The sequence below is a fragment of the Manacus vitellinus genome, unplaced genomic scaffold (genome assembly GCF_001715985.3).
Source record: "Manacus vitellinus isolate BGI_N305 unplaced genomic scaffold, ASM171598v3 scaffold_7_pilon, whole genome shotgun sequence".
Classification (NCBI taxonomy): Eukaryota; Metazoa; Chordata; class Aves; order Passeriformes; family Pipridae; genus Manacus; species Manacus vitellinus.
In genome coordinates, this window is record NW_021940813.1 from 23,125,844 (window position 1) to 23,139,790 (window position 13,947).

General features: G+C 40.9%; 1 protein-coding gene across 1 annotated transcript in view; it reads right to left on the bottom strand.

Moving 5' to 3' along the window:
• Positions 1-13,947, bottom strand: part of GAS6 (growth arrest specific 6) — a 42,699-nt gene that overhangs the window by 4,813 nt on the left and 23,939 nt on the right. Inside the window, exons 7-13 of the mRNA XM_029964769.1 lie at positions 12,176-12,301; positions 10,956-11,077; positions 9,841-9,959; positions 9,263-9,452; positions 3,733-3,897; positions 2,073-2,241; positions 266-438 (exon numbers count right to left, since the gene is read on the bottom strand). Of these exons, the coding sequence (XP_029820629.1) occupies positions 266-438; positions 2,073-2,241; positions 3,733-3,897; positions 9,263-9,452; positions 9,841-9,959; positions 10,956-11,077; positions 12,176-12,301 (1,064 nt within the window). The remainder of the gene's footprint in view (positions 1-265; positions 439-2,072; positions 2,242-3,732; positions 3,898-9,262; positions 9,453-9,840; positions 9,960-10,955; positions 11,078-12,175; positions 12,302-13,947) is intronic.

Here is a 13,947-nt window from a genome sequence, read left to right on the forward strand (position 1 = left end):
AATAGTAAAATATGCCTGCATTGAAGAGAGCAGTTCCATCTTTTACCTAGAGCACATTTGCAAAGAGCCCCCTAATAGTGTCTGACACCTACGCATAAGAGGCAGAACTTCGGTGTCAGGCAAGCACTGCTGTCTCAGACCATGCTCTGAACTGGTGGGGCAAATAAACAGGCAGGCAGCAAACCTGATAACTGTTTTTGAAAATGATTTTCAGTTCCTAGAGAACAGCGAGGAACCTTCTCTAGAAAAATGCTTATGTCTGTACCTGTTGTTTCAGTTTCTTTGTGGAGTGATAGTCGATCAGAGACAGTGATAAAGGGACAGATGCTTCTTCCGTAACTAGAGCAAACAGCACACCAGTATCTGTTGCTGGTTGAATTACAGCATTTACTTCTATTTCCCAGTTCTTCTTGGTTTCATTTCCAGAAGAAGGTTGCACTGCAGAAAAAAAAACGCGCAGGACACACATAGGACTAACAGGTAAAATGGGTAGGCTGTGCAATTTCTCCCTAAAGAAGAACACAGGCAGATGAGCCTATGGAGGGATTGCCACATTTCTTTTGTTAAAAAAAAAAATCATTCCAAAGCACCTGGACATAAAATCAGAAAAGAAAACGGCATCAGTTTCCTCTTGTTACCTTTTGCCTTCTGCTGCTTTTCAGAATGTCAAAGGATAATGCTGAGCTTTTTTATCACAAAGAAATACTCAAATTCCCATGGCTGTCAATGCAACACACTCAAAGAACTGCTGCAAGGTAGGGCACCCAATTTTTAATCGTTCTTGACTGCCCAAAGATCACTGAGGAATCTAAGTCCAAATCTGACATATGGGAAACATTTCTATGAAAGTCTGTATTAAACTGAAAAATTATGTAAGCATACTACACTCATCACCTAACCAAACACTTCCTGATCACCAGCCTCCAGAAGTGTGGGATGTTTTACTTCACTTGTTGAATCGTGAATTAAACTTTCTGGTATCTTCTTACTGCCTCAGTGCCCTTGTAATTTAAAAGGTAGTGCTGGCTACAAAGAAAGATCTCAGTCCTGCTCCTGCAACCTCCCTTCATAGGAGTATTATCTTCGCTGGTTCACCACACCTTGAAATACAATAATTCATTCTTTATAAAGCTTACCATTATGAAGGAAAAAAAAAAACAAGATAGGGAATTATTGTTCGAAGAAAAAAAGAATGCGGGTACTGAGGCCTTATCTCTGCTGAGTGTTGTCATCTGCACTTCAGATGCTTGTCTTTACTTTGTCATTTTTGAATCCATGTGCTAAATAGTATGACAGACTGCTGATATTCCCTAATTTACAATGGCACAGCAGAAAAATCCACATAATGATGAACAGATGGCTCCTGAAGAGGAGGGCTTACACGCCAAGCTGAAACAGGTGGTCGGCATTTGTGTGAGTTCAAAAACACTGACAGTTGATCACATATATAAACAAATACAATAATCTAGAATAAAAAGGTGCTTTTCTGAGTGCCACATTAGTATGGACAAGTCGGGTTTGAAACTTGTTATTACTCCACCTATGCCAATTTCATTCAGCTTGTATCAGCTTAGTGCATTTGACCCAAGTGTAACTAATGCCACCCCATGATTAAAAGTGAACCCAACCTCAGACATTTTGTTACAGACAATATTGATTTTTCTGTCCATCATAAACTCAAGATACAGCACTATGGCTTACAGCTCTCCCTATTGAGCAGAAACAGTGGTAAGGACTGGAAGCACCTAAGCTGCTGGCAGAGATGCTGCTCAGCCCCTCTGGGCTGAGGATGAGCTAGAACCAGTCTGGATGTGAAATATATTACTGGAGCTACACAGAGCGAACCTAATCCATGCTGGGCATATTCACACCAGTTCTAACCATCATTCATAGGACTTCCTTTGCTATGAATCACAAGTTTAGTTATTCCTCTCCATCCACAGCTGCCAGTCTTTTGTGCATCAATGAACAGTGAATCTGGCACACATGTAAGTTTTACACTGTTTATAAACCAAGTATGGTTAATAGCAGGACAAGAGGTCAGAAATTAAAAAAAAAAACAAACTACTTACCATAAGTAAGATTAAACACAGCAAAACCTCGGCCAGGATAGAAAGACCCTCGTCCTGCTACAGCAAAGCACTGCATCTTTTCATTCATCTTTATGGTCTCTTGGATAGAGGTGTCCTCCCCATTCAGCCAGTTCCATGCCCGCATGCAACCATCCAGCCGAGGGTTTATCTAGGAAGATAAAGCAGTATCTCATGCTTCAAACTGCTGTTCAGTGAGGAAGAACTGGGTGCAGAGAAATACTGAGTTATGTTACGATACTAAGTAGGAGAAATAATTTTGACGCATTATGCACATGCAAACTAATTGGCAGCAATCTCAATCCTGCAACCCCAAGCAAATGAGTGTTCAGTATTCCCCAGGAAACTCCCCTAAGCTCAGTTTGTCTCCACATGACAGAAGGACACTAGCTAGTGCAGGTGCTGATTTGGTTGTATTGATTCTGTAATCTCCCCTATGATGCAGATAATCAGTGCAATTTATTTCTAAAGATCTGTCACCAAAGCTCTGTAACTCCCATAATTCTGCACTGTGAATGCTGGAGGTTAACTGGAAGTTAAAAACCCCAATCCTTTGTGTCATTGCAAACAGCCTGCATGACACACAAGACAGACATTAGACCTGTTCACAGTATGTTTTTAGGTTCTGGCCTAAGGAGGGGTGCCTGAGCCACAAGACAGGCACACCACTCTTCACACACCTTGTTCCTTCCAGCTTCTAGTTAGGCTATCCTGTATGAAATCTCAGCATTAAAACATGAGACAGTATGTAAAGCCTCTAAATCAGCACCATTATTCCCACTTAACTGAAGGAGAGAGAGAATTAAGTGTCTGAGCCAGGATAAAAACCTGAGGAGTTTTTGGCTCTCAATCCTAGATTCAGACCACACCCTGACCGTACTGTTTCAGACAAGCAGTGGCCCTGAATGACTTCTTGTGAAGCACAGGAGCCTTCCTCAGCTACTACACTCCCAGTCACAAGCCACAAGCTTGTCACCTCATTTAGAAATAAAGAGATGCAAATTAGAGTTTCAAGGTGCTAACTCTGTGTGTGGCAGACATTCAAACCAGCCCGAGCAGCAGCTATTTCAGAAATGTAGCAATCATCTGATCTCACCCAAAGGAGTGCCTTAACTTTTATTCATATGCCCTACCTACTTTAATTAGGAGGAAATAAATAAAAACAAGCAGCTGCTTTTCCTCAGATCTCACTAAACTGAATGAGCAAACAGAAGCAGCAAAATTGTCATACAATACACGTGAAGCACAAACTTTGGTCGCAACACAAAAAGTGCCCCGACATTGTTTCCAGACTTAGTAGGCACGGTGGCACTCTCAGAGAGACAGTGCCCACTGACCACCTCCCCCAGGGCCACTCATGCTCTCCAAGTCCATATGACCACAGTGAATTTTGTCATGTGCTCCAGTTTTGCTGTGCCCTAACTGTACAGGCGGGATGCATCTCACCCAAACTTATCAATCAAAAAATCAGGATTCTCACCTTTGCTACTAGCTTACACTCCTGCTACAGTTAATGGAGAGAAAGCTGTATCCAGAAGGTGACAATTCCACCTGCTTCAGGGCAGGTTGAACTGCTCTCAGAAAAGACAAAATCAAGCCCTTCTGGCATACAAAGCAGCATGAGGGATCGTGCTATACTTACGGGTAGAATAAGGTCCTTTGTTTTGAAAGGAATGCCTCCTACTGTCAAATTCAGCTGATACACTCCTTTGTATAGAGTAAACAGATCCCCTGAGACAGCTATTTTCATAACTGCATCCCTGTTGACCTTTAAAATTAAATTTCTTTCGAGTTCTTCAACAGAGATCTGAAAAAATAAAATTCCAAATTGAACAATTCAGTATGAAAAGAACTTAATATCTGCAGCCTCGACTACAGGACAGACCCCGCCAGTGAAATACCCAAGACAGAAAAATATTTTCTGTCCCCAAGCCTCTTTGTCTACCTTTTAAATTACATTCGACCTTGACATGTAAATCTTTACTCTAGAAAGCAACCTGCAGTTACCCTAACAGTGAAGACAGTCCAGCTACTTCAAAACAGCTGTAGAAAAACATGAATGGAATGATTATGTGACATATGCAGGTTGCTCTATGCAAAATGTAAATGCAATAATAAGTTATTAATGAGAATCTTCTTATTGCAACTGCATGTGAAAAGAAAAGCTGGAAAGACAGACAAGATGGCTTTCGTTGGACCAGTGGAATATAATGCAGAGGGCCTTCCAGGCACAGTTTTTGAATACTGACCTCTGCAAAAAGAACAACAGATGATGTGATTTCTGAGATGGTAATAAAAACATGTAATAGGCAATAGCTTTTCTCTCAAAAAAGCCTCTGCAAGTTTTCCCTCCATGTCTCCAAAGAGCTACTTCTAGGAAGATTCTATTACCACTGAAATTTCAAACAAATTTTATAAGTTTAATTATGACCAGGCTGCACAGAGAAGCACAATAAAACATCCATCTCTGCAGAGGGAGAGGAGGTAAAGCATATAGATGATGCACCAGGCTGCTGAACAGCAGCAGAGATTCTGCTGCCTTGGGACCTGGGTCCTGCTACCAACAGGGTGTTCTGTGGCTGTAGCAGAAGATAACCCAATTTTCTTGTAGAGAAGGAGAAAGGAGTACACCTCTGCTATTTTATAACCTTCTTCCCACTCTGTGACAGATACTCCACCTACTCACTCTTCATCCATACAGCTCTGTTTCCTGGGACACCAGATGCTGCCTTCACTATTGAGCCACTGTATAGAACCAATTATCTATTTGTGAGGCTGTTTAGACTCATTCTTCCCTCTCCCTGCTAGCAGGCCAGGTCCTGAGCATCCTTCTCTTTGCATTTTGAGTAGCTGCCCCAAAATTGCTTTTATCAGCCATGCTGAGCTCTTGCTCTGTGGCTGTAACACAAAGAAGGACAGGGCTGAGCAGATTTATACCTGGACACTCCTTCTGGACCTCAGTCTTCAGTAATGAAGATCTAGTTAATTTGATAGTTGAAAAGATTATTCACAGATTTTTCTCCTCTCAGCAACCTTTTTTCTTCTCCTGTGAATTCCAGCAGAGTCTGCTTTATACTGCTAGAACACTGCTTACACCTGGTGTGCTGCTCTGTGCCATATCTCACAGGATGTGAATTTATTTGTCTGAAGCTTGCTTGTTTAAAGTGGCACCTACACCTCCTAACTGCATTCCATGGAGACACACAAGCCAGTCTCAAACAGGTTTTTTTGGGGATTGGCAGGCTGTAAAGTCCGCTTGGTGGGAACGTGTCCTGGCAGCCACCCAACTGGATGAGCTACACAGGTTATCTAGCTAAAAACTCACTCGGACACCTCTGCTCAGTGTCATGGTCACCACTGCCCTAATGCACCAGGGGATGGAGTGCCACAGGAACTGGCACAGACTGTCTCCCTGTACCTAGCACAGACACTGGGCAGTCACAGAGCAAATGGGAATGAGGAAATACTGTCTGCAGTAGTGCCCATACTGTTCTTCCTCTGTGAAGAAATCCTGCTACTTGTAGGGCCACCAAAATTTAGGGCCTTCTAAAATTTTATTATGTTGTGTAGCAAGTAATAACATAGAAATAAAAAAAAATTATTCTGAGTTCTTTTCTGCTTCTGGTCATTAGTACAAGTAAACCCAAATCAGTGAAAACTTCCATCGGAGGAGGGGTTAATCCCTGTAAAAACTCTTAATAAATTCCAGTTTGGGAAATAAATTCTGCCTACTTCACAATGCCCTCTAGCTGTTTAAGCTCATGTTCCTTAAATTCAAAGCTTAATTGCTGGTGCACCACCATCACCTACAAACCAAAAGGGGAAGCATTTCAGTAGTTAGCATCCTGGGGGACATTCAGGTGCGCAGTTCTTAAAGCAAAGGGTTCCCCTATGGTTAGCCATAAGGGCAGTCAGCTTTGTGTTTTGGATTCACACTCTGGATAGCTTGTAACACATAGCCAGCCTATCTGCTCTTTGCTGAAAAGCAAGTGGACAGCACTGAAAACGGACAGAGCTACAGCCAGACACAGGGTTAAAGCCAAATATGAATCTGCTTGTGATTGCTCAACCCTCAGTCCTGACATTTAACAGTGTAGTTAAGTGATTATTTTTGCTAACCATACTGTGTCCTCAGGGTGCTACTAAACTGAACACTGAAAGGAAGACAAAATGATGACTGTTTTTGGAAATGCAAAACAAACAGAAGGCGAGTGTGTCCTCTACTATCATCAGTTCATACGTGCCACTTTATCCAGCTGGATTATGCACAAATAACTACATTAGAAGTCTTTTCTGAGGCTTGCTTGTTTGTGTTTTCAATGCTGGTTCAATGTTCATTTAAAAATAGCTTAGAAGGAATCAACATCAGAGAAAGTACCTAGGTAGAAATACTGGGCTGAAGTTTTGAAAATGCCATCATATTTCCATAAAAGTATGCAGCATTTGCTCAACAGACCAGGAGTCATACCCTGCTGCTGCTTTTTCATATGTTTTGCTTTTAAATATCCATTGTTTTTCCATCTGCTGAAAGTTGCATAGTCAAATTACTGTTTTCTTCTAACCCCTATAAAGTTCTCCCAAGTATCCAAACTCCTCTGTTTAAGGTCTAACCAAAACTAAAGGCTTGATTTTGTGCAAACTGAAGCCCAGACTAAAGCTCCTAAATTGCATTTGAGTCTGGACTGTTACCTCTGAATGTTTTTGGGTTTGTGCTTTACAGAAGGTGAGCTTGAAAAGCACACAAAAGTCCACACTTAAAATGAAAAGTCCACACTTAAAATGAAAAGTGTGGCTACATGTTTTATAAAAAGAGACAGACAAAAAGGAATAACCCCTCCTTGACAGGATTTCCTAAATTAAAAACCATGCCAAGGAGAAAAGAGAGAGGGGATAAAATGGAGGAACATATTTATAGGTGTATCACTCAGCCATACAGATTAAATGGCATTTCGAGATGGGTGACACTGGATGTCAAACAGAAGAAAACCAAGTACCTGTAGGGTGAAGGCTAGGAATAAGAAAATAGAGCAGAGAAAGGAGAAATCAACAGCACTCCAACAATGCAAGCGGGATCCCAAGACTCAGAGGCGAGTCAATCATGAAGTCAAGAGACTAAAGGCTCCTTCCTCCTGCTGCTGTTCATCTGTAGGTGGATCCCTCTGCCTTTGGCCAGTATCAAGCAGTTTCACTTTTGGAGACAGTCGCCAGAACTATGGCCATTGACCTGCTCCAGGTAAGCATTCCTGTGCCAGCAGCGCATGTTGCTCTCTCCTCCACTCATGCCATGTTGTGTCTCTGGCAGCTGCCTGGCCCTGCTCAACCCATGTGCAGGGCAGCACTGCTGGCTGCAAGGGCACCCTGACCCCTTCATCAGTGTGGGTCCTGTCCACCTGCACCACATGGCACCCACAGCTAGATCTGTACTGTCCCAAAAAGCCTTGGAGAAGGATTTTGAGGGGATTTATACAACCTCTCAGAAAATGTGCAAAGAGTGTGTTGCCTTAGCAACTCAGCCAGGCAAGTTCTTGGTTAATATGGTACCTTGGGATAAGAGCCCTGACACTGGTGCCTGGGAGAAGGCAAATAATTTTTGCCTAAACATGATACTTACTTTTATCATCCTGCCTTCTCTCCCTGAAGAAATACATTTCAGCTGTGTCCCCTCAAACTAACATTGGATAGTTTGTAATTATTTCATAATGAAGTCTGGCACTTAACAAGTATGTTATGCTCTGGTATTAAATGGATTAGCTTGGTAACTGCTGATTTTTGTGACTTCCAAGTCAGCCAGTGGCATCCACTCTACTTTTCCCATCTTCCGTCCCCATCCTCTCTTTGCAGAAAATTACAATTGTCATATTTCAAAATAGCAGAACCATTAGAAATTTTACCATAAAATTCAGTAAGAACTGGCTTGAGGCTATTCCTACATGTAAAGATACAGCATGTCACACATTTTATCTACAACTTCACCGAACCTCTACAGCTCTTCATTTGGAATCTAGAATTGTTTCACTGACAGTAACGGAACTGTTGGAAACATTACCAAATGTCAATAGTTGACAGTGACGGCATGCAAGGTCTTCTTTATTTATGCATCAGGAATAAAATTTTTCCTACCTTGCTTATTTCTTTAACATATAATTTTTATATACTAAAGAATGTAAATCAGAAAATTATTCACAATTACCAGTATCTGCATTTGTCTCATGTGCGACTTAGCTGAGAACTTCCTGCCCAATCCCCAAGAGGCACACAAACTTAAAAGAACTAATTAAGTAAGAAAAAAAATGAAAGGAGAGGAAAAGGCAGAAGTGAGAAAGCATATATAAATTGCTCATCTACTGTGGATCACACTACAGGATGTTTTTAATGATCATGTCACAAACAGTAATGATCATAATGCTTCCAAAATCACCAGGCAATGTTCTGCAAGAGCATCAAGAAGAACATGAATCCTTACAATCCTTACAGACTCACGAGATTGCTGGGATTATGTTGTTAGTAAACAGAGTATTTTAGGGGTTACAGTGATTGGACTGAGTTGACGGTTGGACTTGATGATCTTAAAAAGTCTTTTTCAACCTTGATGATTCTATGATTCTATAACAGACCCCAATATATTTACAAGGGAAATTGTCTATTTTGTATATAAACAAGCTTGAAGACTTTATAAAAAGGATACTGTAGCATAAGACATTTGTCAAGGCCTCAGACCATCTGAGCCCCTTGACTAAACAAGCAAACAAATGAACAAAAGCAACTACACACACACACCCACAGACCAAACACACTTGGAAACTTCCTTAAAAGAACAGACATAGTTCCTTCCCTCTTACTCTCTTCCAATCCTCACCCAGATGGCATCTTCTCAAGCTGACATAAAGTCAGCTTAGCACTGCTGTATTTCAAAGACACTGTTTGTGCAAATGGTTGCTCTGGTTCTGCAAATTAATGATGCAGTCTGTATTACAATGGATATAAAGTATAATTCAATTTGTTAAGAAGAACATCCCATTCTCATCTTAGAGCGTATAACATACTCGTATGCATTGAATGGATAGATAGGCTGGAAAAGCATCTCAAGAATACACAAAGTCTATCTGCACTTGGCAGAACCCATCTTGAACAAGCCAAGAAGCGGTTGGACCTCAGCCATGGTCTGAACTCACCGTTTGCCACATGCCATGGTTGATAAGAGGTCCAGTGCTCGTCACACGCCCTATTCCATTGTATTTCAGCTGCAGCTCTAGCCGTCCTTTGCGCAGTGCCAAGACTATCCATGTGCTGTCTTGATGGCCTCCAGCAAAGAAAAGGATACCTTCAGGATCAAAGGTTCTAAAGTCGAACTCAGCCACAAGTCTGACCACACAGGTGCCAAGAAATAAATTAGTTATGCAGAATTCAAAAACCACAGAGTACTTTCCATACAGATAGCATCAATTTTAGCAGCTACAAAGCTCTGTTAAAACATGCTAGTTTTTAATGCACTCCTGAAAGACTTAAGCTGTGAAGACAGGTTTTAAAATAGCATCAATAAAGAATACAATACTATACTTCAGTAATTATCCTAACAGCTCTGTGGTCACGGCTGGCTTTCTCAATTACTGGCTTGGATAATGTTTTGCCTTACAAGACTCCATAATCCAAGCAAATAATGGTGAATGTAGGACTAATTGTAATAGTAACAACTTAACACCCTTGCATGCATCAGTCAGAGCATTTGACTGTCATTCTAAATTGTCCTCACCTCGTCAGTTGTTTCCTTTTGAAGCGCAGCCTGATAACAGGAGTGCCACTGAACATCCTCCCCAGGTACAAGGATTTAATACTTCTTCCAACAGCAAAAGGCACACATGGTATGATGTTCTATAATCAAAACACATTTTTTGAGTGCTTATTCTCCTCAGAGAGCAGAAAGAGAATCAAAGAGTATGTCTCCACTTCTTTTCTCATGTAGATGCTATACATATAAAGACAGAACTATTGACTTTCGTACTGATTGGGGGATGAAGATGAAGAAAATCATCTGGACAATAAAACCAGGGACTCAATATAATTATAAATGTGTTTAGAGATTTGTTGGACACTTGTACTTCTTGCTGCCTTTTACAAATGTGCCAACTGAAATGTTGAAACTACCGTATGGTGCTATTTCTCAGAAATAGAATTTGGTTTTTTTCACACTAAGAGATGATGTACAAATTTGCAATGATGGCAGGTTGTTTATCATTAATTAATACAATACATAGTGCACTGTAATGTTTATTCTCTCAAAATACAATTGTACAGAGAACATTTCCTCTTTTCTTTCCCCCCCCCCCACTATCTGCCCTGGAGGAATGCTTTCCTGTTGCATGATGAAATCATATTCATAAGGTACAGCATAAGGTTTTCTACCACATTGTTCTTGCAACAAAAGATGTGCTAAGAACATGCTGTTGGTTGGTTACCACAGAGGCAGCCTGTGCCACTGAAGCCCATCCACCTCAAATGCCTGGAGGACGAAAGTGTCAAATGCAAGTGCTGGTCCATAACTTACGCCACAGGCCCTTAGACCTTTGCACCAACCTAGTGGACCTTACTCAGAAAAGCTTGTGCAGCCAACATAACTCATAGTCAAACAGAGAGCTGGCAGGGCTATCACTGGATCTGGGACAGGAGGAGCTGGAAAAGAGAGACTTCCAGGAGAAAATTTCTTTTCAGGAGACCTACTGCCCCCAGCTCATGCAGCTTTGCCAATAGGATTCCATCCTGCTGTTCACTTGGTTCAAACGACTTTAGTCCAAAGCTTCATCAGTTATTCTTAATTGCAATGTAAAGAAAAGGTCTGTTCTGCAGTTACAGCAATGAACACTGACATACCTCACATGTATTCATATCCTGGGAAAGTTTCACTCCCCCTCTGCCATCACAATGACAGGTATAACTCCCTGGTGAGTTGACACAGGTCTGTTCACAGAGCTTTTCTTCACATTCATCTATATCTACACAAAACCAGCAAAGAAGAGAGGAGAAAACAGTGAGTTTCTTTAAACATGAATCACTGGGGGGGGGAAAGCATTATTAGTGCTGTTTCGTAGCACCTCCCCCTTGAGCATGTCCAAGTGCTCTGTGGCCAGTACTTACCCTATGCCACATCTTTACAGGAGAGAAGAGTGAGAATTAGCATCTGCACAAAGCTATTTTCACAGACAGATTCCAGCTGCCCAAATCAGTGGGAAGGCTGGAAGCTGTTGGAGTAGAGCCCTGGGCTTTAACTTCTAGACAAGACTTCCTCCCTTCAGTCCCCTTCTGCTATGCCTGTGCTGACTGGCTCCTGCTCCTTCAACTGAGGGACTGCAAGTAAGCACTGAGTTTCTCATTCATTTTTTTCTTTTTTTCTTTTTTTTCCTTTGGCTTCTTTTTATCTGCTTCACAAACAATTGCAGGAAAACAAATTCTGACAGTCTACAGGGATCTCTTCAGGCAGAGGTAAAGACTTAGAGCTCAGCAGGACTGGTTGGTGTGTGATTTGAGCCAGTATATTAACTTAGACAAAAGGCAGGGAACAATGCTAGTTTTGGAATACTTTCAAAGCTTACTCCATTGAGAAAGCTTGCAGGCAGTGTAGCCAGCAGAACTGTGCATGGTTCCAACACATATTAAGCTCATAGTTCAGAGTAATACCACAAGACAGGTTATGAAAGAACAGCTACTGCTCTGTAACTTTTCTTGTCCAGAGACAGCAATATGCACAGATGCTTCTGAGATTTCACCAGACCTTGCACTTGTCATGAATTCAAGAAATCTCAGTACTCTGGCTTGTACAGCTTGATTCAAGTCATCAAAGTTGACTGCAAACTCAGTGAACTCAAAGACAACTGCAAACTCTATGAACTCAAAGACCACTGCAAGCCTGATGAACTCAGATTGAAATCTGCAAACTCACTCCCAACTAGAGAGATGGAACAGAAGTCCAGTGTGTAAGCAAGATTAAAAAAAAAAGAAAAATGCTTTTACTGAAGCCTGAAACTAAATTTCAGGGGGTTTACAGCTTTAAATTATGTAATAAATGCTAATGTGATGTTATTTCATGAGCTTACCCTGACAAGTTTTTTTCACGTCATCATACTTGTAGCCTGGGTCACAAAGACATTCATACGAGCTTACTAAATTTTTACAATGAGCTTCTCCACAGATGTCTGCTGATGCTGCGCATTCATCTATGTCTGCAAAACAAGTAATTGAACAACATGGCTTGAGAGGAGTATAACCACTATTCATATACTGGAGTAGGCTTAGGGTCAAGAAATTTTGGAAACTGAAAAACCAGTATCTTTAAGATACCTTTAGGGGTAGCTAGCTATGAGAAGTGACTTCAGGCTTTCAAAACCAGTTGGTCTTTCTTTCTTAAAGCCATTAACCACTACTGGAAAAAAACAATACAAAGTGAGCAAGGAGAAAAACTGTAAAACAAACCAACTCCCAGAAAACCAAAAAGCCACACTCCCTTCACTCAGGGGGGCTGAAACTGCAGGTTAAAAAACCAACAGACAGGAACTGAGGAACAGCAGCATGAATGTTACCAAAACACTGAAGGGAGATACAGCCTGCAGCACATTGCAGATTTCTGTTCTCTGTCCTCAGACAGGCAAACAATAATTTTTCACACATTTAGTAAATTAAGATCTATACCTGCTGATCTATAGTGGCAAAGGGGAATTGAAGCAGCTCATTTTGTCACAGAGAACAAGTCATGTCTGAGAGATGTTCTGGGGTTTCACCACGAAGGATAAGAACTGGAGGTCCATAAAAACACACAAGTGTTTTCCTAAGATGTTAACTAATACCCAGCAAAATCCTGCTGTTGACAAAACATTTGCAGTATACTGAGAGTTTAATTTTTATGTTTGCTTTCTAGTATGTGTTAAAACTACAATTACACATTACACTTGTTGATTTTCCCATGTATGAGTGAGCTGGCTGAGGGTCTACCTAGTACCCTATGAAGCCTAGTCCACAAATTAAGACAAAAGGTAACTTTTGTGTGCATGCACATGATAAAAGGAATAAACATGAAAGAAAGCCAAAATGCAATGATAAATCTGAACTAGCAATAACTACACCTGACAGCAAACTCAGCAACTGCAGGGTCACACACTGAAGCTAAAGAATGCTTTTATACTACTGCTCACAGTGCCCTAAGTGACAGTATCAGGGTATGAAACAAATATATGTAAGTATGAAAACAAACGTATATGTGAGCACCCTCACCATTCACCTGTCCCTGCCAACTGGAACCAGAGGACAATTCAAAAGTGAAGTTGGCTCTTCTAAGTGGGTACTCCCATTAGAAAGGGATACTACATAATCTATACAGTCATCTTTAGAGTGGAAGTGACATGGAAATAAAATCTTGCTCTTTGTCTTTTTGCTGGTAGCATTAATACACTCTTCAGATCAGGTATGCAAGTTGTTTAGAAATATGTTGTCACATCCATCTGTAAGAGGTATATATACAAACTTACCCATTTTTTATGAGATACTCATAACTTTAACAATCACTGTAATCATTAATGAGTCTTTGTCTCAGCATGTAGTTTTATTAACACTTCTGAAATCTCAGTTGCTTAAGTTTTGGTTATGTAAATTCATTTAAAAGTTTCAATCAGATATTTCAGGTCCTCACTTTCTGTTCCCACCTGCTATATCTGCCAACCTTCACTAGGGCCTTTCTACATGTATTAATATTCAGTCGCAGTGAATTTAGCCATCTGTATCTGTTTGAATTAGCTGCTGCACATATCCAAATTTAGAAAAATAAAATAAGAAACACACAAAAGAAAAACAAATGGCTCATATACTACAGCACTGT